Source organism: Thamnophis sirtalis, unplaced genomic scaffold, assembly GCF_051295495.1.
Source record: "Thamnophis sirtalis isolate CommonGarterSnake01/CBP01778 unplaced genomic scaffold, rThaSir2_p1.2 scaffold_7, whole genome shotgun sequence".
Classification (NCBI taxonomy): domain Eukaryota; kingdom Metazoa; phylum Chordata; class Lepidosauria; order Squamata; family Natricidae; genus Thamnophis; species Thamnophis sirtalis.
The window spans coordinates 65,456,366-65,480,533 of record NW_028261387.1 but is presented as its reverse complement, the minus strand read 5'-3'; the positions used below and the strand labels follow the sequence as shown (position 1 = coordinate 65,480,533).

Genomic DNA, 24,168 nt, shown 5'->3' with positions numbered 1-24,168 from the left:
GACTTACTCTGAAGAAATATTCTGTACTGCAGAGCTGCTTTAATAATTCTATACATTTATAATTAATCCAATATTTCTCTTGGGAAGCAAAATGCAAAACAACACCAGCAGCTATTTACAGACAGGTACTGTGAAATTGTCCATAATTTATTCAACTATTTACCAGCTAGATTTTCTATATTTTTTACAATTGATTAATGTAGAAGCCATGGTACCTCTCATAGAATTAGTTATATACATGAATACACAGAAACATTTGGCTCTATAGATTGCATTTAGATCAATATGAGCTAAGCGGGAAATAGTTAATTGACCAGAAAAGATGCTACCCAACAGACAATTTTAGAAGAATATAAAGTATATTTAAATGAATGTGTGTATGTAAGAGAGTATAAAACTGTAAGGAACATAAACGCCGGGGAAGATGTTTGTTGACATTAACATTTTCAGTTGGTAGGGAGAAAACTATTACGTAGAAATTCCCAGGCAAACAATAACCCTTAAAAGCTAGGGAATAGTTAGTAGACACATTTATTATCTACCCACTCATCCACACACATACCAGGCACATGTGAAATGGCGAAGCACAGCTGAGTCTTTACATAGCTTTTCAAAAAAGGGAGGAATGTTTTGAAAAGATCAAACTCAATGAGAAGAACGTGTGCTGTATCCATGTTATTCTCTTACCCCTGCTTTATACAGCCTGATATTTTTTAACACTAGAGCTGTTTCCATTTATCTTGAGCTCAACAGTAGAGAAGACAAAAATCCACTATAATTCTTTTGTTCACAGAAATAAACAGGGAACCTCTGAGCAATTCTATCATCCTTTCAGTACTATATTGTTAAAAGCTAGTATAAAAATGGCTATTAAGTGCATTGCTAGGTGCTGGTGTATGCTGAATAATAATTGTTGGCAAGAAACCAGATATCAGAAGATCAGTAGAATGGAAATGAGCCTGGAGAAGGAGCACAAGGTTGGAGACAGCTATATGTTGGGTTGATTGCAAGAAACGAGAAAAGAAAAGATGATTCCTTGCATCATCCATTTTTTACTAGCACATGTATAGAGCTGTTGTTTGGACATAGTGTTTATCAAGATTAATTAACAATGAAAAAAAGGTTTCATCCCCTCGAGAGTCATGCTGCGTAAGAACATCATAATAAACCTGAGGAACTAGGGCATAGCCATTCTGGATGGGCATGAAAAAACATACTTGTTTCTTTGCAATGGAAAGGAAATCTACTACTAAAATACTCCATCATAAATAGAAATAGAATCATGAAACATTTCAAAGAATAAAATTTAAGTGCTGTATATCACAGAGTATCAAGAGCACTAATTTATGTTCTGCTTGTGGCTTCTGATTTAATTGGGTTTCAAAAAAAGAAACCCAAGTTTTCATTGATGTATCTAGTCAGATAGCTATATTCCATCACAAGCAACTTATCTCAAATGCCATTTGCTAGGAAGCAGCAATGGACTATGCTTATTGCCCTCAAATACTGTTTGTGAGCTTCCTAAATTTTGCAGCTTGGAATGGCTAGATCAGATGGTTATCTGATCTAACAGCCCTGTTATGTTCTTCTGATGTTTTTTATGCTCTTTTAATTTACTCAGACATTTAGGCTCATTGTCTTTCTATTGGATGGAGTGAACCAATTTTCTTAAGCTATAAATCCCTTGGCTCTTGCTCCTAATACAGCTGCTGCCCATGTTACTGTGTTTACTATGTTTTGCATTGTTTTTAAATACTGTAAGCCATTCAGAGTTGCTGATGATGGAAGGAAGGCAAGAGGGGGAAAAAAGAAAGGACAAAATAAAATAAATTCCTCAGCTGTTGCCTTTTTAAAAAACCCTTTGCTATGCTTCAATATGGTTATTCCATCTCCATATTCCATCTCATATCTCTATATTGATCCCATCTTATTTACACAGAAATATTAGGATCTGGTGATGGAAAACCGATAACATTGGAGCAAGATGGCCTAAAGACTATGTGCCAAGCAATACCTGCAGATGCTCTTTTTCTACTTATCTCTCTCTCTTATATATATCTCTTATAAATTATTATACACATTGTATAGGAGCCATGGTGGCCCAATGGTTAGAATGCAGCATTGCAGGCTAACTCACTGTTCACTGAGAGGAGTTCAATTCTGACAGTGATGTTGTGTGCTCAGCTAACAAGGAAATATTGCATACCACAATATTTTTCAAGGAGAAAGTATTCTGGGGGAAAAAAACTGTTGGGGGAAGAACATTAGGAAGTCCTTTCTGTAGTGAGAGAGATTTTGACTTAACCTAAAAAAAACCTCAATTGATGATTCTTTAATTAAATGTAGAACTTTCTGAACTCTTTCTAATTGACATTTCAAAAATGCACAATTACATTTTAATACTATGATAAAACATTGTTGCATGATTTACAGTCTGCTCCTACAGGTACCCATAACCTTGTATTAGTAAAACAACTAGATTAATTTCTTACAGCAACCCTAGCAATTACACAGAGGTGTTCTGTTTCAGTGGGAAATTTTGTAATTGCCCATGAACTCTATAAGTCAGAGATGCCAAAACAGAAGATATTCAATGAGAAGCATTTTTCAAGTGCATTCATTGTGACCATATATTTAAAACAAACAAATGAACAAATCAACCTTAGGGAGGCCAAGGCAGATTCATGTGTATCGTTCCTCTGTATCAGAAACAGTCATTATGTTATAGAATTGGATGAAGGGAGGTAAAATTTTGGGAACACTTTGACCTCCCAGCCCAACCTAAAAGTATGACGCTTTTTTGGACATTAAAAAAAAAGAGAGTACAATTCGCATGAACTGATTTCTGGTGTTTGGAAACTTCAATTTGTCACCTGGTGATATTGAATCCAGGGTAACTCTTGAATTCATGGCCGCCATGGCAACCCTGGCCTGCCTCAAGTCATCTCTTGGCTATTATATACCAGTGGCAGCATGTGGCTACATCTGCTTTAGTCTTGGGGTACTCGTGATATAATCTAATAAGAGCCAATGTGGCGCAGTGGTTAAATGCAGCACTGCAGGCTACTTCAGCTGACTGCAGTTCGGCTGTTCAAATCTCACCAGCTCAGGGTTGACTCAGCCTTCCATCCTTCCAAGGTGGGTAAAATGAGGACCCGGATTGTTGTTGGGGGCAATATGCTGACTCTGTAAACCGCTTAGAGAGGGCTGAAAGCCCTATGAAGCGGTATATAAGTCTAACTGCTATTGCTATAATCTAATATTGGAAAATGTTAATATCAGTCCATTGCCATGGACACAGAGGTGGGTTCCTACTGGTTCAGACCAGTTCAGCTGAGTAGATAGTAACTCAGCCTGCCACGCCCCAAACCGGTTCTATTGACAGCAGCGCCATCTTGATTTTTGGTTCTGCGCATGCGCAGAACAATCTTCATTGCAAAAATATTATTTTTTCTTTTCTAATTTTGTGCGCATCTGCAGACCTTTTTAGGTGCAACTTTTTTTGCGTGCCAAACTGGCAGTAATTTCGGCAGCAGCCCACCCCTGCATGGTCAGTGGCACCAGATCATTGTCTGATTGCCTTCTGGCGTGGTGGTGCCACTTTCCCACATAGGGAGATAAGTTCTACTCAACTGTCCTATTCGAAGCAGGTGCTTGCCTTCTGGAATGAGTTGTCCCAAGATTCATGTGGTTCCCATCCTGATGATACTCCTTAAAGGCTTAGCTCTTTGCCCAGCTCTTGGGTGCAGAGTAGATGGGACACCCCACCCCCATTTACCGCATTTTAGGTTTGTTTTGTTATGTTATTGGATTGTTAGGTGATTATATTGTAGGGTTTTATGCACTGTTTTGGGTTAATGCTGGGTTTATATTATATACTTCTGTCACCCCTCCAGGGTTGGTTGGAGTAAGTATGCAGTATGCATATTGAATAAAGCACACAGAATCTTATTTGGTAGACAGGGATGGGAAAATTTACTTTTTCCCCTCCTGGAGTCTATAGCGATAAGCAGGAGAAGAAAGGATTATTTGTTTCCCCCTACCTGTTAAGATTACCATATTCATATATCACTCAGTAGTAGCCATTACTTCCAGAAAAACAGCCTATTTGTAGCTCAGGGTTGAAAAGGGGAACAAAAAAACCCCAAAGCAGCTCCCCACTACAATCAACACCCAATGAGCATAGATTAACTCCAAGATTAATGTCAGACCAAAAGTCCAGAAATAAACAATATCCTGATCAAGGAATGACCTAACATGCCAACAGTAAACAGCCCAACCAAAGAATCTCTAAGATCACCCCCACCAACACGGGCAGGGCAAGCAACTACTGTAGAATAGAGAACAAACTCCACTTCTTACTAACACTGATAATGCCTGTGGAGATTCTGAATCATCCAGGTCATAGTTGTCTCAAAGGTGCTTTTTTCTTAAGTATTAATTTATTCATAAGTACAAACATTCAAGGAAGCAAAACGTGAGAATGTAAGTGCAGGATACAAAGAGCTTTGAATGTGGAGTGAATCATGTTTGGGTAGTGGAAAGGGTAGATTTGTGCAGCAATTACGTAGAAAAAAGGAAAACACTGAAAGAAATTAAAATACAACCACCACAGAAATAGAAAATAGGAGTTTTATATGGAACAGCATAAAAATAGATTGATTGCTCAACAGAATAAGTGGAAAGTGGATGTATGGAAAGAGGCTAGGAAAACTGCTTGCACCAGATTGAAAGAATTATGCACAGAAGTGTGCAGAGTTGCCCTACGGAAATTATGAAATCTGATTTTTGTAGAACACTGAAATAAAAAAGGCTCTGGATAATGCAGGTAAGAAAGCGACTGTTCCAGAAGTGAAAAAGAGAGAAAGGCATTGTGCAATGCTTATACAGATAAAAAGATTGCTGCAAAGAATGTAACCAAAGATAGCAAGGAACTGTTAAAAGAGACAAAGGAAATGCATGTGTGTGTGTGTGTGTGTGTGTGTGTGAGAGAGAGAGAGAGAGAGAGAGAAATACAGCATTTTTGAAGTGGATGAAGTAGGTTAAACAAGAGAGTTAAACTATTCTCCAAAAGAAAGAAGTGAGAAGTGGTATATATGGATATTTGCAAGGATGATATGCAGGGATAGAAAAGCACGGAAAGGCATTGGGAATAGGATTGGTAAGAACTAGACTTACCAATAGTCTAGTTCCGTGTGTCAGCATTCCAAATATCATCCAGAATTAAATCAGAGTCCAGGGAGAGTTTTCTTCAAAGTTCCAATTTAATAAGAGAGACATGTTGGCACATCTGTGGAAACCCGAATCTGAAAACTTCCTTGGGTTTCCACCCAGTTGAAAGTTAATGATCTTGCCCCCACAACCACAAGTCCATCACATGGTCCAATCTTCCATTGCCATGCTGCCATCTCCACCCATCCACTTCCGGTCAGGTGCAGAGGTGCAGAGACAAAGAATGACCTTGGGCTTCTAGAAAGGAATGCTTTATTTTGACAACAACACATTCTCCTCCTTACTATTCCCCCTACCAATTACCCCATGAATGAAACAGCATAGTAAAATAATAGAGAGTGTGGCAGGCCAAAGATCCTAAAAGGAATATCACTGCAGGCCTGACACCGTGATGGCGAACCTATGTCACGCGTGCCAGAGGTGGCACGCAGAGCCCTCTCTGTGGACACGCATGCCATTGCCAGATGCTCTTCTGATTTCCAGTGCGCATATGCACAGCTGGTCTTCACGTGTGCCGGAGCGCTGGAAAATGGCCTGAAAATGGCCCTCAAAATAGCCCAAAAAACAGGTTGTTTTAGAGCTGTTTTGGGCCTGAATATGACCCCAAAACCAGCCAGAAAAACAATCTGAAATGACCCTGAAAACAGCCAGAAAAACAGCCAAAAAACAAGCATGTGCGTGCTAGCCAGCTAGTCTTTGGGTTTTTGGTGCTGCGGCGCATGCACATGTACACATGTTTTGGTTTGGGCACTTGGTGCCAAAAAGGTTCACCATCCCTGGTTTAGTTTCTTGCCTTTTCTTATATCATGTATTTCATGTCCTTGTTTTGCTATTTCCTATTTCTTGTCTTCATTGTACATGCCACTGTTTGTGCAGAAAAATGTATGTATGACGGCTACGTGTTCTTACCCCCTCCTGTACGGTGAGTCACGCCGACACAAGATTACTGCTAGCCAATTTATTTACAGTAATTAACATACAGACAAGACTTTAGCAGCAACCCAGACTTCCACAGATAAGAAATACACACAAGAGCTTCTCCAGCTTTAGTATAACGGTTGTGTCCTGCAAAAGGTCTCCTCCCAAAGTCTCTTCTTATATACTCTCTTGGGAGGAGCCTAATCACAACCACCTGGCCCCAATTATCTTCTATATCTCTATAGTTGCTGCGGGCGCTTATCTGCTCGTCTTTGCCTGGCGTCCGGGACCAACTCCCTTAGCTCCTTCCCACTGCTCCACGGCCTGACATCTTCACTGCTCCAGGGCCTGACGTCAGGGATGAACCCCCTTTGGCTTTCACTGCTGCTCTATGCCTCAGGTGCCTCCTGGTGGCCAACCAGCCTCTCTGGTCCCTGCTCGGAGTCTGAACCCTGTCCAGGGTCCTCCACATCTTTCAGAGCCGACTCATAGGGTCCCTCGCTATTGGAGTCTGTTTGCAGCTCCAACGGCTCCTGCTGGGCCACAACAACTATGTATGTAAGTTCTTGCAGTATATCATGCTTAACTGTTATCAGCATTCAGCTTCCCTTATTTCCAGAAGACAATCCTGTGCTGTACTGAATTGCTAGCCTTTAATTCAGTACAGTGAAATGAAACACACATTCATGAACTCTATGGTGCCAGAGATTATAATCCTAATCCTTTTGCACACTGATGAGATTAACACTATAACAATTGCATTGCCAGCACTGTATATAATTCAAATATGTAGTATCTTTACTCAAAAGAATTTGGTTCTTGGTAACAAAGAATGGGTAATTGCAGAGAAAATTCAATGTTTGGCATTGACTGTCTATTGTGAAAATTTGGATGCTAGAAGCTTGCCTCTTTTTTCCATCTGGGAAAGAAAACTGTAGGTATTTCCACAAAGGGATGTCATAAAAAGTCATGACTGTATATAGAACTGTATAATAAGGTGTCATCTTGGAGGGGGAGGGTTAACACACATCTGCAGATCTCTCTGCAAAACCATTATAGAATTGTTGATTTTTAAAATGGAGTAAGAAGGTTTTCCTGATTTGTTTGTAGTCAATGAATTTACGTAGAAGTGAAATTGCATTTCTACTGTCAGATTCAAGGATTTTTTTCCCAGTTGGTAGAAAAATATAGCTGTTAGTGCAGGTCAACTTTTATTATGATATATTTGAAACTAACTCTTCTTTGTTTAAAGTTATTTAGATTTTGAACTCAGTAAAACATTTGTGTAAAATCAGATTGAGTTTGCATAGGTGGCTATATAGTGTAGCTATATGACAAAATCTCTTCCATCCCAGCCCCTGCCCAATCCATGCCAAGGAAAGTGATTGGTGATATTTTCTACCAGCTGCTGATATTTAGTCTGATAGAAGGGAAACAAAGTCAGGAAAATCCATCTTAATTTGGATAAATAGAGATAGCACCATTTCTTGTTATTATATCTTAGCATGATAGGCTCACAATATGAGTATTCCTTCCAATGAATTGTTTGTTTATTTTCTAGGATTTATATGCCATTCCAATTGAAACTGATTCTGTGTCTTATACTCCACATTACAGTACTGTAATCAGATTAAAATAAATAATAATCAAAAACATAACAAGGTGGCGCAGTGGTTAAATGCAGCACTGCAGGCTACTGCTAGATCAGCAGTTCAGCGGTTCAAATCTCACCGGCTCAGGGTTGACTCAGCCTTCCATCCTTCCGAGGTGGGTAAAATGAGGACCCAGATTGTTGGGGGCAATATGCTGACTCTCTGTAAACCGCTTAGAGAGGGCTGAAAGCCCTATGAAGCGGTATATAAGTCTACTGCTATTGCTATTGCTATAACAATGACCAAGACAAAAAAAAATCCTTATCATAGACTGAATAATGTAGTGCTACTTTTTCAGCAGTGAATCAAAAATTCCCATTATCTTGAAAAGCTGAACTGCAAATTCTTAACTACTGTGTGGGACACTAGCAAGAATTGGCTACCTTGGTCTCTGTGTATATGCTATTCTGAAGGAAGGGTCTGCCCCAGAAATGGTTCATCCATGGGCTACCTGGTAGCAAATTTCCCAAGAGTTCAGGGCCCATGACAAGCTTCTCTTGCTAGATCTAACTAGATAGGCAGGTTCTACTTGGAGAAGATGGTCTTGGAAATGCCCAGGTCCTAAGGCATGAAAACCTAAGGCATAAAGTATTAGTGTCACAGGGGCAAGCCAAGCTGAATCTGGTACTAATCAAGTTGCTGCAATCTGGATCAACTGTAAATTACAAACATTATCAAGGGCTGACCTGTGTAAAATGAATTTCAGTAATCCATGGATTACAAGAGATGACAAAAGCATTGTATGTTCAGCATTTCTTTTACTATCAACTACTTTTAATGACTGTATAGAGTAATAATATGCTATCATTTTGATTTTTAAAAAATTATATTAACTTGTCTTCATTTACATTTTCATTTTAATGACTTTGAGATTTTGAGCACAAATGAAAACTGTTACATATTAACTGAACTGTAATAAAACTATGAGACCTTTGATGTACATCTGGGATTGTGAGCCAACAAATAGTGCTCCGTTTCCTTTCATGGAGATATCAGATTCAGAATTATCCACTCCATTGAAATTAAGTCTTCTAAAAGGTCTTGTTAGGGATATTTAATCTGGAGATATTTAGGTGCCAAACTGATCAAAGGAACAGAAAAGACTGTGATGAAATGATATGAGTGTTTCCAGTTCTGTTGGCTAAGCACTAATGGGCAACTTCAAGATCTTACCTCTAAATTAGACTCAGATTAGACAGTCGTTAATCTACAGAGCAGGTTTAAATAGGGGGGTGCCTTCTTTAAAAAGGACACATGGTCTCTTGGCTTTATATGTACTGTTCACATTGATGGAATTGGTCTACTCTGCACATGCTATTGTATCTTGAATATGGATGGATTTTGATTCACAGACATGCACACAGTGATATGAATATACAGATGAAGGATTACCCATAAAGCTTGTTTTGAAAACATGTTTTTCTTTTCAGATTTTTCGAAGAGCTGACAAGAACGGTAAGTGAATGAGTACGTGACTGTTTTTTAAACAATGCCACTTGTTTATACAGCTTTTTGAATAGGAGAGAATATATATAGCTCAGGTTAGAATAGTAAAGTATTTGTGCTCTCTGAGCTTGGTTATTTGCTTGCAAAAGTTTTATTACCCAACAAGTGCTATGCGTGTTGGGTTCGCCGCCTATTTATATAAGTAACTTGTACTGCCAGTATTGGTGGGGAGGGGAGGGGTTGGTGAGGATAAGTAATGAAATGTCAGCAAGCAAACAACTAAGCTCAGAGACCCCCCGGGGACTCCGTGATGCAGCCTTTCCTATTTCAAAGACTAGAGATGGGCAATCAAGTCATCTAATAGAATGCTGGGATCTCTAAAATATCCTGTTAAAAACAGAATAGGAAAAAAAATCCACAGTTCTATTTCAACTCTCCTCTAAGAAACTCAAGCTGACAGATACAATTCTCCTTCACACCCCAATTTTCTCTCATCCCAAGATTAGGCTGAGAGACAGTAAGTGGCTGAAAATGATCCAGAAAATGCAACACGGGTAGCGCTTGATTTACGATCACAATGGGGAATGCAACGTTCATCGCTCAGCAATGAAGTCATTAAATGAGTCATGACCAATTTTGTGAACTTTTTGCCATGGTTGTTAAGTGAGTCATGTGGCCATTAAGGAAATCAGTCTTTCCCCATTGATTTGTGGGAAGGATCCTGGGAAGGTCGCAAATGATGATCACATGACTTTGGGATGGTACATCTGTCGTAAATACCAAGCCCCTGAATTTTGATCTTGTGACCATATAGGTTAGTGTGAGAACCAGTTAGTCCAGTGCTGTCATAAACAAATGGTCATAAGACTAGATGTAGTTTTATGGGGATCTGAATATTTCTTTTTTTTTCAGATCCCAGAATTATATCTTACACTAACCCTTACAACTTCTAAAGTTTTCTCTCCAGTGTTCAAGGCTAGAAGCTTTGTCATATATGAAAACTAAGTTTCACAGGTGCCTAAATGTGTTAATAATAAACAAACTCCAGCCTATGGGATGGGTAACCCATGGTGGACTTTTAATTCCTAGATGTTTTTTCATGCATTTCTCTACTGCTTATCACAATGGCACTTGCTCATATCATATCCCTTATTCATAAGAATATGATGTCTTGTCTGTCAATCATTCTTTCTACTTCAGTCAATCCACTCATTACATTTATCTTCTGTTGGCATTAGGTTTCTTCTCTAGTCTTTAGACTCCCTATATTTCCATCCCTCTCACTTCCAAGAAATTGCTCAGAACTTTATGACTTATATGTTGTTTTATGTAAAGTTGATTTTGATGAAATACATTTCACAATTCTTGCTTGCTTCATTTTAAATTTAGTTTCCTTTTCCATTCCGTTTCACACAACACTTGTCTTGATATCCCCAATTTTAAAATGAAAAACTGAAGCCAACCTTATTTAACATGTTCAGGAGTGAATTTTAACCTATGGTTCATGATCCTGTGTTGGACCTATTTGTTTATAAACAAGAAGTTCCACCTTAAGAAGACAGCAGACCAAACTCAAGAAAATCAGTAATAAGCTACAAGGAACTCAAAATGACAACACATCATAATGGAAATAATACCACTTAGTACATGTGACATGATGTCTGATGCAAGTACATAAGTCCCATGATTGTTGTGATGATATCATGATGTACATATCGACATTTGCTCCAACTCACCTCTCTATAGACACCTCTGGATGCACTGTAATCAGCTCTATTACCAAGATGTATTTTTAAAAAGTAGTGTTTACACTAGTGGTGGGATTCAAATAATTTAACAACCGATTCTCTGCCCTAATGACCAGCTGGGTAGGTGTGGTTCGGTGGTCATGTGACTGTGTGGGCATGGCCAACTCAATATCACTCAGGTCGATGGGCGCTTCACCTGAGCTGTTACAAAGTAATAAGGATTAACCGGAGAGGCAGTTTCTGTAAGCAGAGCAATACAGATTAGGCTAGAAACAACACCAGAATGTTTCCTTCCTGCTTTCCTTACAAGATTATCCCTGGAAAGTGGGAAAAAACAAAAGGAGATTTCTTCCAACAACTGGTTCTCTAAACTGCTTAGAAAGTTAACAACTGGTTCTCCCGAATAGGTGAGAACTGGCTGAATCCCACCACTGGTTTACACTGATTTTTTATTTTTGCATCTGTCCACCTAGCAGTTTGAAAGCATGCAAATGCAGATTAATAGGTTAGGGTTAGAGTTAGGTTCCAATTATGGTCATGAAATGAGGATAATTCTGTAAACTGGTCTCAGTGCCCTTACAGAGTATTTCTATCAGAACTTGGCTTTGTTAATGATCTCTTGCAGGAATTCTATAAGCAGGTTTAGTTAATGTATTAACAATTCCTTTCTAGATTGTACAGTTTGAATGTGTGACTGCGAATAGGCACCAATACATGGGAAATGTACATGCATACTCCTCCCCACCTTCCAAGTTTAGCTCAGTTAGAAAATTTAAAAGTACTAGCTTTTAAATGCAAGTTTCTAGCTACATTAAACAAGTATGCACCTCGAAGTAAACTAAAGTTAACAGTGTTTCTTGTTATTCCTGCACCAGTTTGTACAAAAAATGTGGTTCATTTTTGTAAGCAAAAATAATATAATATAAGTATTATATTATAATATAAGTATTAAAAAAAATTCTGTCAAGTACTCTTGTTCAGAATTTTCTTTTGTTGTAAACTGAAATGCACATATAAAGCAGATGGTAGCTTACATTTACGGTACATTTTATCTGCATTTGTTGTAAGCAATGCAGCAACATTTTCAGAAATGTAAACATCGAAAGAGAACCTCAACTATGCTCAAGTTCATGGAGTAGTCCCAAAGCACAAACCAAATGAATTTTTCTCCCGATTCAAGACTCTTGCCAGAGTAGTGCTTCAGAATAGCAATCTAATTGATTTTGCTCTTCCTGAATCACCAAATGTGCTACTGCCATTGTTGGCATGAATCAGGGGTGTCAAACTCGCAGCGTCACAGCAGTCTCATGTAACATATCGTGACTTTTTCCCCATTTGCTAAACCGGGCATGGGCCTGGCCAGTGTGTGACACATTCGGCCCCCAGGGCACAAGTTTGACAGCTGCGGTATGAATGATTTCCACTCTCATACATTATGATGTAGAATCACTGACATTTCCAAATGGATCTTTGTTGCTATTTATTATTTATTTAGTGTATGGCATATCATACATGGACTAGCACAGGGGTAGTCAACCTTTTTATACCTACCGCCCACTTTTGTATCTCTGTTAGTAGTAAAATTTTCTAACCGCCCACCGGTTCCACAGTAATGGTGATTTATAAAGTAGGGAAGTAACTTTACTTTATAAAATTTATAAAGCAGAGTTCCAGCAAACCCCTACTGCCCACCATGAAAGCTGGAACGCCCACTAGTGGGCAGTAGGGACCAGGTTGACTACCACTGGACTAGCAATATATATTAACATTTCAACTAGATCAGTAGAACCTAAAAATATATATAAATATTTAAAAGATTTATGATCCAATACCAATGTCTTGGTGTGCCATCTAATAGCTGAAGTGTAGTATTGCTTATACATGTAGCCCTTGACTCAGATCATTTAATTTAGTGGCCATTCAGAGTTACATCACCACTGAAGTAAATTATGATCTTTTTTCACACTTATGACTGTTGCAGTATCCCCATGGTCATGTGATCAAAATTTGGATGCTGAACAACTGGCTCATATTTATGACCATCACAGGATCTCGGGGTCATTTGATCTCCTTTTGTGACTTTCTGACTAGCAAAGTCAATGGAGAAACCAGATTCCCCTAACAATTGGGTTATTAAATTAACAATTGCAGTGACTCACTTAGCAACTGTAACAAGAATGGTTGTAGAATGGGGCAAAACTCACTTAACAAATGTCTCACTTAGCAAGAGAAATTTTGGGCTCAATTATGGTCATAGGTTGAGGACTACCTGTATTAAAAGAAATCAGACACTAGACTGATATACTGTATGTCCTCAGTTTATAGCTGGTCATGATGTGATCTGCGGTTTGACTTGGGACCCCTCAGTCACCCTGAAGTAAAGATACTACGCCCCAATCATTGTTGCTGAACAGAGTCTTATCAATTCTTACCTTACCCAGGGTTTCATAATGTTTTCCTGATATAGAATATGTTGTATTAAATCATATAAAGCATACTAGGTAGAAAGGCCATCCTGTTGTCTTTTCAGAAAAATGTAATTATTCCACATCTTTATTTAAACGTAGATGATGGGAAGCTGTCATTTGAAGAGTTTAAGAACTGTTGTGCTGATGGCATCCTCAACTCTGAGGAATTGTGGAAACTGTTCAATGATATTGACAGGCATCATTCAGGGTAAGTAATGGGATGGATAATCTAGAAGCTTTAAAAAATGACATGTGTACTTAACCAATCTCCTCCTTGGAAACAGCCATAGCTTTATAGCAGATCACATATTTTTTCATGCAAAAAAGTCTTGCCTTAATCATTTGCATTCCCAGAAGGATTGCAAAGATACCTATTTGAAATTCTAAAAAGCAGCTGCCATTTACGAAAAAGAAAGAGGATGTAAATTTTATGGATAGAATTTTTCCCTGGATTGCTTTTGGTTGCTAGAAGAATCCTTAAGCAAACAATGTATGTAGTTAGCAGAAATGCAAGTATTTTATGATGAACTGATGGTTTTGCATCTCATGCTTCACACAATGTTTTCGTTGTATTTTAGTTGGTATGGTTTTATTTCATCTTGCCTTTTTAAAATTCCAAAATACAGTATATATTCACCAAAATATGCTTTTAGTTTGGACTCAAGTTTTATGCTCAATGACCTTCTCTTTCCATCAAATTTATAATGGTACGATTTAATAATTCAACAAACCTGCAATATATTTTGTCTAAAGAATTTATATGGCTGCTTTATGTGAAAACAGAAGCACTACTGATTTTGAGGAAGGTGGACCTGAAAATTAATGCTGTTTTAAGAATAGTCCAAGCTGATCATAAGTAAAATAGTATGTTAACTCCACAGCAGTATGGCTGAATTCCATGAATCAAAATCAGATTTGCTATTTTTGTCCAAGGGCACATTAAAATAATATGTAAATTAACTATGGGATATGCATGCAATGTAATTCTACCTATCACAGCTATAGCATAACAAATGATTTAATCAACATCAGTATGTCCCATATTGCATATGAGGATTTTAAGATAAAACGGATAGCCAGTAACATCTACTGAGTTCAGAGCAGAAGTAAGACCTGAATTAAGAACTGTCTAATTCACAGTAGCCTAGCCACTAGGCTTTCCAGCAATATATATTTACTTTTATTGTAGACAATAATTGAGAAAATTAAAGGCATTTCTCTGGCAGATCAAGAGATTGAAGGTAAATTAACCCATTCTTAGAGTTGGTTTTTTAAAATTGTGTTTTGATCCTTCTCAATGGTGATTGTTTTCTTATGCCTTGTTTATCCATTTATGTAGTCTCTTCACTCTTTTCTGGAAAAAAATTCTGTTTTTTTTAATTTCAATTTGATTTTGGCAATGTATTCTTATTTTTATCTTTTAAAATTTTATGTACACACACCCAGAAGATCTTTTTGACATATATCAGAAAAGGAAAGAGGAAAGCTAATGTCAGTCAGCATAAAGTCAACAATACTCAGCCACATAGATCTAAGGCCTGCATTAAGCAACATATTATGTTTGCAAAGCCGAATGGAAAATAATATGAGCTTCTGTTGGTTGATTATTATATACAACAACTATCAATGCAGTTATTTATCTGGGTAGCCTGGGTGCAAATAAACCTCTGCAAATGACTGAGTATGCTTAATAGATAGGAGGGGGGGGGGGAGAAACAGAGTCTCATCTCCATCCCAAACTCTATAGATAGATTATAGTTTAGCTTTAACTTGGTATTAGAATTCCCAATAGGAATGGATTTCCAGAGGAAAAAATGCAGACTACAGGAACCAAGAGCACCACTCAGGTGACCCTAAGGACAGAGATTAAGCTCCAAGTGCTTCAAGGACCCTCTAAAAAGATGCACATTGCCACCTGTCTGCAAGGAATATAAATCCTCCCATTTCCCACTATGCGGTTAGAGCTGAAGAAGCTTCTTGTATGAGAAGCAAAATGTCTTCAAAAGAAAAAAAAAACAAGAAAGTCCAGTTCCCTCCTGAAAAAGCATCACCAATAAAGAAAGAAAAGGGAAGTAGGATGCCCAAGGCAGCAAAACAGTAGCCACATTTAGAGGGAAAAACACATTTTCAATATGAAATGTATATTTACATAATTAATAAACAGTCAAGTTCTCAACAAGGGCATTGCCTTGTCTTGTATGCTTCTCTCTTTTCCTTTCTTTTCTTGCTGTTTGTTTGGTATGGTTCATTTATGATTGGGTGTATTACCACCATCATCATTTCAAAAGAAAAGCAGTTGCTGTACCAAATTTACATCTCGTACTAGTGTAGCAGTTAACAGCCAGATTATACATTTGTTTAATGATATAGCAATCTTCCCATTTTTTAGTATTGAAACAAAGTGAAAAACCATGCCTTCTTGCTCTTTTTTGCATGGGTGAGAGAGATGCTTGCTCCACTCCCACTCCTTCTTATGGCCTGTTATAAAATTGTTGGGAATGAGGGGCCTTTAATTCAACAAATCTGGAGAACACAGGTTGGTTTAGGGCAATGTTTGTCAACCTTGGCCACTTTATGCTATGTGGACTTCAACTCCCAGAATTCCCCAGCTAGCCATACACTTTGAGGAATTTTGTGAGTTGAGAAAAAGTTGAAAAAAACTGATTTAGGATAATCTTAAATATTCAATTGCATGTTATTCCATTATTTTTTACAAAAACTCTCAAGCTGCAACTGCACACTTTTGTTGTCTCTGATCTGATCGGTTTAATTTTTTTAAAGCTTTCAAATCCTTCTGTCTGAAAAGAAAAAAGAAGGAGACATGTATAATTACCAAAATCAGAGATGTCTCAGATTCAAAGATCTGAAAAATTACAGCCTGACTAGAATACAAAAGACTGTTTTCAATATGTAAAGAATTTTCCCTCTTCCCCTCTCACATTTTATTTATTCATTGGATTTTTAAAGTGCACAACTCAAAAGATTTTTTTTTTAATTTTATCACTTATCAAACAGCTTCTCCAAAATTATTACATCCTGCAGAGTTAATATAAAGCTGGCCTTTAGAGTATATAAAGATATATCGTTTTACCTGAAACCTATATAGGTTTCTGGTAAATTCTCAGATTCAGGGTGAATTCAGCCATCTCCTTGATATCAACCTTACTGGCTGCTATACTGTAATAACAAGCAGTTTTGTCTCTTGGGTATCTGTTGTTATGGAAAGCCCATCCACAGAACTGACTCGTTTAACTTTGGTGTCTATACATTGCAAACATTATTTGAAATCATTCGGTTAGTTGTTACTGCCTTGAAGGAAAACATTGCTAATACTTCTGAAGAGAGCAATTGTTTTGCTGAACAATCATATATGACCTTCATTAATGCCTGTAAACACAGTGGTTTGCAATTTAAACCTATAATGCTTTTGACTTAGGGAACAGAAGGGTGGTGTTTTTTTTTGAGTTTCCTTTATTCAATTCACATCAGAAAATTTATTTATCCTTTCTCACTGAATGATACTAAAATTCAGCTGGGAAGTAAGAATCAGTAAACACTGCCCATTCCAAGTCAATATCAAATAAGGAAAACCATATTTGATCAGGCCAATATAGTCCTGTAACTGCATGGTCAGCCAGATGCTCATCTGTAGAAAACCAGGACATTAGAATTCTCCTTCATATATTCATATTCCCAGCAACATGACTTTCATTCCAGAATACATATTAAGCCATTATGACTAGTAGCCATTGAAAGTCCAATACTGTCTTCTCTATATTGGCTGGCAGCAGCATTCCTGTGTTTGGGAACGTAATTTCAAATTGTAAAATTAAGGCTGGAATTCTCTCTCTAAGTTCCAGCAACTTTTCTCTTTATTAAATGGCAGGGCTATTAGATCCTGGCTGCAAAAATCCAGATGATCACAATGATCACAAGAATTAGAGCAGTTCAGTTCTGTAAGCCTATCAAGGAGTCAATTCTAGAAAACATAGCAACCCTCTTCTTCAATTAAATATATGTTCATCGGCTAATTGTATAGTTCTAACATAGTGGAATTTCAATGATAGGTTGGTCCATGTATCAACTGCAGGCAGATGTTTGTAAATGTGGAGGAACAGTTTTGTTTTCCAAAATTAAAAAGTAAATATATTTGTTGATGTTTGACTAAGAATATGAGAAAAGATGCATTCTTGGTTTCTCACTTAAAGGAATGCCTCTTATAAGATGGTATTGGCAATCTGCTCTATATTTAAACAAGTGGCCTAAAAACAACTTATAGTGATATTTGATGCATTATTGTTTGCTTCCCTTGTTATTTTTTAAAAAATGAAACATTAGGAGGAGGTTATATTATATGTGGTTTTATAGATCATTCATGTTTAGGGGAGCAACATTTAGATACTAAAGTGTGTGAAATGTAGAAAATAAATAATCAAAAGGTATTTCAATGCTTTAAAATCTGCTGAATTATTGAATTACAGACACTATTTTAGTCTTTTAGAATGTTGGTAATATGAAAGCTCTCTAAGTTTGAGAACTCTCTAAGTTTGCCATTTGAAAACTTTTGTTCTGTTATTCCAGAAATGAACAATGCATGTCATGTCTGAATTCAATTTGAATTAAGGATTCAAGCACTCTTGTGCTGTATAAGTCCTATCAACCCCAGCCAGCAATATAAGGGAGATTGCTATCAAGGGATTTCAAACCACCTATACTTTGAAAACAATGAGGCAGGCCCTGGCAAGTCAGTTTACCAAATATTCACTCTCTATTTCAATCATTCACTCTCTATTTCAAATAGCAGGAAAGTCATTAGAAGAAATGGCTACTTTCCTGGGTGTCAGATGTAAATTATCATATTTTTCAGAGTATAAGATGCACCTTTTTTCCTCCAAAAAGAGGGTGAAAATCTGGGTGCATCTTATACTCCAAGTGTAGCTGCCTGTGTTGTCTGGAGAAGGGGCAGGTGAAGCGGGCACTGCGCAGGAGACATAATACACAGTGGCTCACCACTCGGACTCCCACTTCTCCAGACAACCCAGTCGGAGGTGGTCAACTTCTGCTCCTGGCCTGGGAGACAGATCTGGCCAGGAGAAATGCATGCCCCATTTTTGCAATCGGGGATGAAAAAAGAGTATTTCAGGCAGCGGGTGATACCTGCAGCCTGGAACCGCCCACCGCCTGAAACACTCTTTTTCCTCCCCAATTGCAAAAAAGGAGTGTGCATTCCTCCTGGCCAAATCCGTCTTCTGGGCTAGGAGCAGAAGCCAACTGCCCTCTGGCTGGGTTGCCTGAGAAGGGGGAGACCTTACACCTCTCATATAGCGCCCGCTTCACCTGCCACTTCTCAGATGGTTCCAGGTAGCCAAGATCACTGCACTGCCACCCGAAAATTCTGTTACTGCAATCTCTGCTGCCTGGAACTGCCCGAGAAAGGGCAGGTGATGTGGGCACTGCAGAGATTGCGGTAACAGCCTTTTTGGGTAACATAACATTGATAACATTGTTTCCTACCATTTTGAATTGGGAAAGCTATAAATTCTATAACAAATTCCAAAATAAGATTAACTCAACACAATTCAGGGCTTTTTAAAAAATATATCTGAACCTTAGCTTGTGTCATCTACAACTCACTGCCCCCTCCTCCCACAACACATACAGCATTGTGCAAAGACAACATTTCTGTTTAATAGTGAGACAATTTATAAGGTTACACTCAGAAATAATTTTGCAGCTATTGCATCTTTCTCTTTCTGATGGCTTTTGAATGTATATGTGATAAGAAGAAAGAATTTTTTAAAAACCCAATATTATTATAGGTCAAAGATAACATATCTATCCCCTCCTTCTTAATCCTCCCCACCAATCTGGAAGCATCCTAGAATAGCCTGACCTCAGAAAAGTAAAAAAATACATATGATGAAACGGAATGACAGAGGAACTTGAGAGAAGTTGAATGATGGGGCAAAAATATACTTGCCTGTCATAATACAGATCTAAATTTAGGTGTCATAGCAGCACCTAGGAGCAATGTACTTTTTATGGTGAATAGAAAAAGAAAATAGACATCTCTAAAAATTCAGCATCTATTTAATAGTTCATAGGGATGTGGCTTTTCAAAACAGTATATCTTCCATGCATATCTGAGAGCTGGATTTTTCTGTCAATGGTGTCAACTCCAATATAATGTGCTTTATCTTATGAAACATCACATCCCACTGAGCAGTAGCATAGCTTTCCCTTAATGATTCTTTAATCTTGGCTTGATGAAACTTCTACAAAAGCGATTAAATTAACCTCAATCTCTTGCAACAAGCAGTGATCATCTGAAAAATAAATAAAGGTATTATGCTGACTCCAGGTTAGAGTTGTTGCCAGTCTGAGAGTTAAAGAGCATTCACTTATATTAGCGTAATAAGATTGTTCCCAATCTTGGTGCTGACAGGGTGCAGAAGTCCCTAGAAAAACAAGCTATTGTGACTGAGTGACTTTTTACTGTTGTTGCCTATGGAGAACTGAACGAAGGAGAATTTTCATTCTTTCATTCATGTCTCTCACGGTTAGTCACTTTACTGTCTAGAATTGGGAGCTGCTGTCTCACCTTGGATATTAATATTGGATATTATGTGTATGAATATATGAGCATATGCATACAATTCCTGAGCATTCAAACTATTGGTTCAAGAGCCTCTTAATTCTCCAGGTGACTGAAAGACAGTGGGGAAATTCTATTTTTTTACTACCGGTTCTGTGGGCGTGGCTTGGTGGGCATGGCAGGGGAAGGACACTGCAAAATCTCTATTCCCACCCCACTCTGGGGCCAGACAGAGGTTGTATTTGCCGGCTCTCTGAACTACTCAAAATTTCCATTACCGGTTCTCCAGAACCTGTCAGAACCTGCTGAATTTCATCCCTGCCAAAAGACTCAAGGGAGCTTTACCTAGTGATTAGGAACTGAATTCTAACTGAAGAGGTATAAGAGGTGGAAATAGAGTTGGAAAGTGTGTGTTTTATGCTGGACAAGGGCATACAGACCAAATTTTTGCTCTGTTGCTAGACACTGAACATGTACACATTTCCTGTATAATATTTGATAATATTCAATAATATGGATAATGCGTATTATGAAACAAATAGGCTTGCATTATGGAATATTTTGTATAAATGTAGTCTTGAAGATTAATTGCTAAATGTGATAGCTGTTTATGATGATGTAAAGCATCCATTTAAAATAAGTGAAAAGCATAGCTGAGCATTCAACCCCAAGCGTACTATAACTGTGGATATAAAATGTCTACTTGATTAATTAAAGTATTTGTGCATACTCACTCACAACCACCTTGCTTAGAAATGGAAATTCTGGTCTCAGTTGTGGTCCTAAGTCAAGGACTACCCATATATGAAGGGAGAATGAATAGGCTGAGAGGAAGTGTAAGACTGAGGAAGTCATGGCTGAATGGAATTGATGAAATCCTGAAAAAGAGAAGTGAGACTTTAGGGATGATTGTCTCATTTCATGGCTTCCATTCCTTTGCTTATTTGTTTCTCATTCCTTTTCTGTATTCTACATCACATAGCTTACCCCCCAAAAAGGATAGAGCATATATACTTATGTCTCATTTATCATATTAAGAAAATGATTTTAACTCAAAAAGATCTGGCACAGGAAACATGCTATGCACCATCTGTGAATGGTGTACATTTGATGGGTCCCAAGCATTGGCTCTTCTCTGCCATGAAGCCTACCTGAGGAGACATTCTGTGACCTTCTGTAGGAAATGGCCAGGCTGAGCCTGAGGGTGGTGCCAAACACATCATCCATCATGAGTTCCTTTGCACCCACAAGGGATCTAGGTCCAGCCCACCTTGAATTCCTTCTACTTATCTCCTGCTGATTTTCCTTGATTGCTATGAATTCTTGTAGAGAGCTCAAGCTTATAATAATTTTTTATACTTTTTGAATTGTCTGGATCTCCTGATTTTCATGGCACTTGTCACCCTCTCCCTCCAAAAGTTAGCTCCATCTCTGTTAATCAGATTAGGAAGTCCCTCAAGATCTGGTTATAACACCAGGCCTGGGAGTCCCAGGGAACCGATGATATTTTAAGGTGCCTCCTCTATAGTGGTTGCTATGTTTACTCTCTCAATTTGTAGTGTTCATACGGTATTCTAATTTTTTAAATAATGTAGTATAGTCTTTATTGATTGTACAAAATAAATACAACAAATTGGTTATTAATATTGTAATTTTTTAATAATGATTACCTATATTTTATTGTTTTTATAATGATTATTATACTGTTGTTTTACGTGATTGTTGTACACCAGCCAGAGTCACATCTGGTAAAATAGGTTACCATATAAATTTGACAAATACATAAATAAATAAAAGCAGTGTCTCCAAATAGAATACATTCTAATTTAGTATGATGTTTGTAATATGAATGAAAAATAAGAAAAATAGCATGCTGGTTTCATTTTCGGTAGGAGATTGGCTTTCAAGAAATGCCAACTGCTGATTTGTTTTGAGACATAGCAAGAACTTTGGCTAAACAATGGGACACAAAGAGTAAATTGTGACATTGAGATTATTATGGAAAGGCTGAGTCTCATACTTTCCAGTGTGTCTCCAATTCTTTGGGGAAAAGGCTGACATCTGGGAAGATAAATATTTTAGACTGCCTATTCATAATATTTCCTTCCATTCACGCCCCCGCAGAGACATACACCTTCCATCTTTGCTTTAATCCCACAGTGATGATTGCTGACTGAATATTCTAAGTAAATAGATTTTATCAAGTAGAAAAATATGCCAATTTATATTCTGAATCTGCCCCCAGAATATATTTCTGATTTGTTATTAAAGTGTGTCCTAGAAAGCATGCCCTTGATCAGAGCTGAAGAGATATACTCTTTAGTTTTACTCAATAGTGAAACATGATACCAGGGCCACCAATGTTTGTATGCATCATTTCCTATTTTTATTGTTGTTGTCCTTGTTAATTGTTGCACAGTCAGCCAGATGTTCAGACTGGTTTGGCATTTTTGTCTACCTATCGAGCCCATACAAAGGACTTGGGATAATCAAACCTGGATGTTTGACGGTGTTACAGATATCGTCGCAGAATGGAAGCTGTTCCAAGTAAAGCTGCCTTCTGTAATTGACTGAGGACAAATTTGTCAATGCCTGTGGTTTTCAAGGGTGCTCCAGTTCTTTTGAGATTGCACCCATTGCTAGTATTACTATTGGTACTAGCCTTTCTTGCCTTTGCTGTAGTCATTCTATTTCCATTCTATTAAGAGCCAAGGTGGCGCAGTGGTTAAATGCAGCACTGCAGGCTACTGCTAGATCAGCAGGTCAGCGGTTCAAATCTCACCGGCTCAGGGTTGACTCAGCCTTCCATCCTTCCGAGGTGGGTAAAATGAGGACCCAGATTGTTGGGGGCAATATGCTGACTCTCTGTAAACAGCTTAGAGAGGCCTGAAAGGCCTATGAAGCGGTATATAAGTCTACTGCTATTGCTATTGCTATTGCTATTTTTATTTGTAGGTCTTTGTATTTTGTTAGCTTCTCCAGTTCTTTCTCTTCTATTTTGCTGTCTCAGGCACTGCCACATCTACTATCCATTATTATTATTATCGCAACAACAGAATTGTATCACAGCAGCCAGTTGTTTTGCTGGATTTGGCATTGATTACTAGTCGGGCCCCACCCAGGGGGCCTAGAACATCATAACTTATTTTCGTAATATGCATGCAGATCCAAGCAGTGCGGCTTTTTGCATTTGACTGATGGTGATTTTGTCAATTTTTAACTGTTTTAAATGTAATTCCAGTTCTTTTAGAATAACACTCAGTGTGCCAATTACCACTGGAATTACCACTGCTGGTTTGTGCCATAATCGTTGAATTTCGATTTTTAAGTCCTGGTATTTTGCGATTTTTTCATGTTCCTTCTCATCGAACCTGCTATCACCTGGTATTGCAATGTCTATGATTGTAACCTTGTTTTTCTCAACCAGTGTGATGTCTGATGTATTATGCGCCAGTATTTTGTCCGTTTGTATGCAAAAATCCCACAAGATCTTGACCATCTGATTTTCGGTGACTTTTTCAGGCTGATGTTCCCACCAATTTGTTGCTGTTTTAATATTATAATTTTTGCACAAATTCCAATGGATCATTTGTGTTACTAAATTATGCCGCAATTTATAATCAGTCTGCACAATTTTTTTTACAGCAGCTGAGTATTATTATTATTGTTATTATTATTATTATTGATGATGTTATTAAATCTAATTTTTGCACTGATGAAATTTCAATGGTTTTGAGCTGCCCCCATAACTGAAACAATGAAAATACAATAATAACTAGTTTTAAATAATAATGCATGATAAGAACAACACACCTGACAAGAAGAAAGCAAAGGGATTTCACTCTCCTTGCCCAAGGACTGAGTGAAGAACCAGGCTTTCGAAGGCCATTCTAAACAGCAGGATGGGGAACATCCAATCAACATGTGAAACATCATTTGAGAGGTGAGAGGCTGCTATAGGGATGGCATGCTTCCAGGGTTCTAATACATAACAGAATGTACCAAGTTTGCAGGATCAAATCACTCAGATGCTACAGGAAATAGGGTATCCCTCAAATAACCCAGCCATATGTCATGTAGGGATTAATAAGTAATATCTAAACCAGTGG

General features: G+C 37.9%; 1 protein-coding gene across 1 annotated transcript in view; it reads left to right on the top strand.

The window, feature by feature from the left end:
- The window catches only part of NECAB3 (N-terminal EF-hand calcium binding protein 3), a 99,212-nt gene that overhangs the window by 29,859 nt on the left and 45,185 nt on the right, over positions 1-24,168 (top strand). The window contains exons 2-3 of the mRNA XM_087720319.1: positions 9,233-9,257; positions 13,564-13,672. Coding sequence (XP_087576445.1) covers positions 9,233-9,257; positions 13,564-13,672 — 134 coding nt within the window. The remainder of the gene's footprint in view (positions 1-9,232; positions 9,258-13,563; positions 13,673-24,168) is intronic.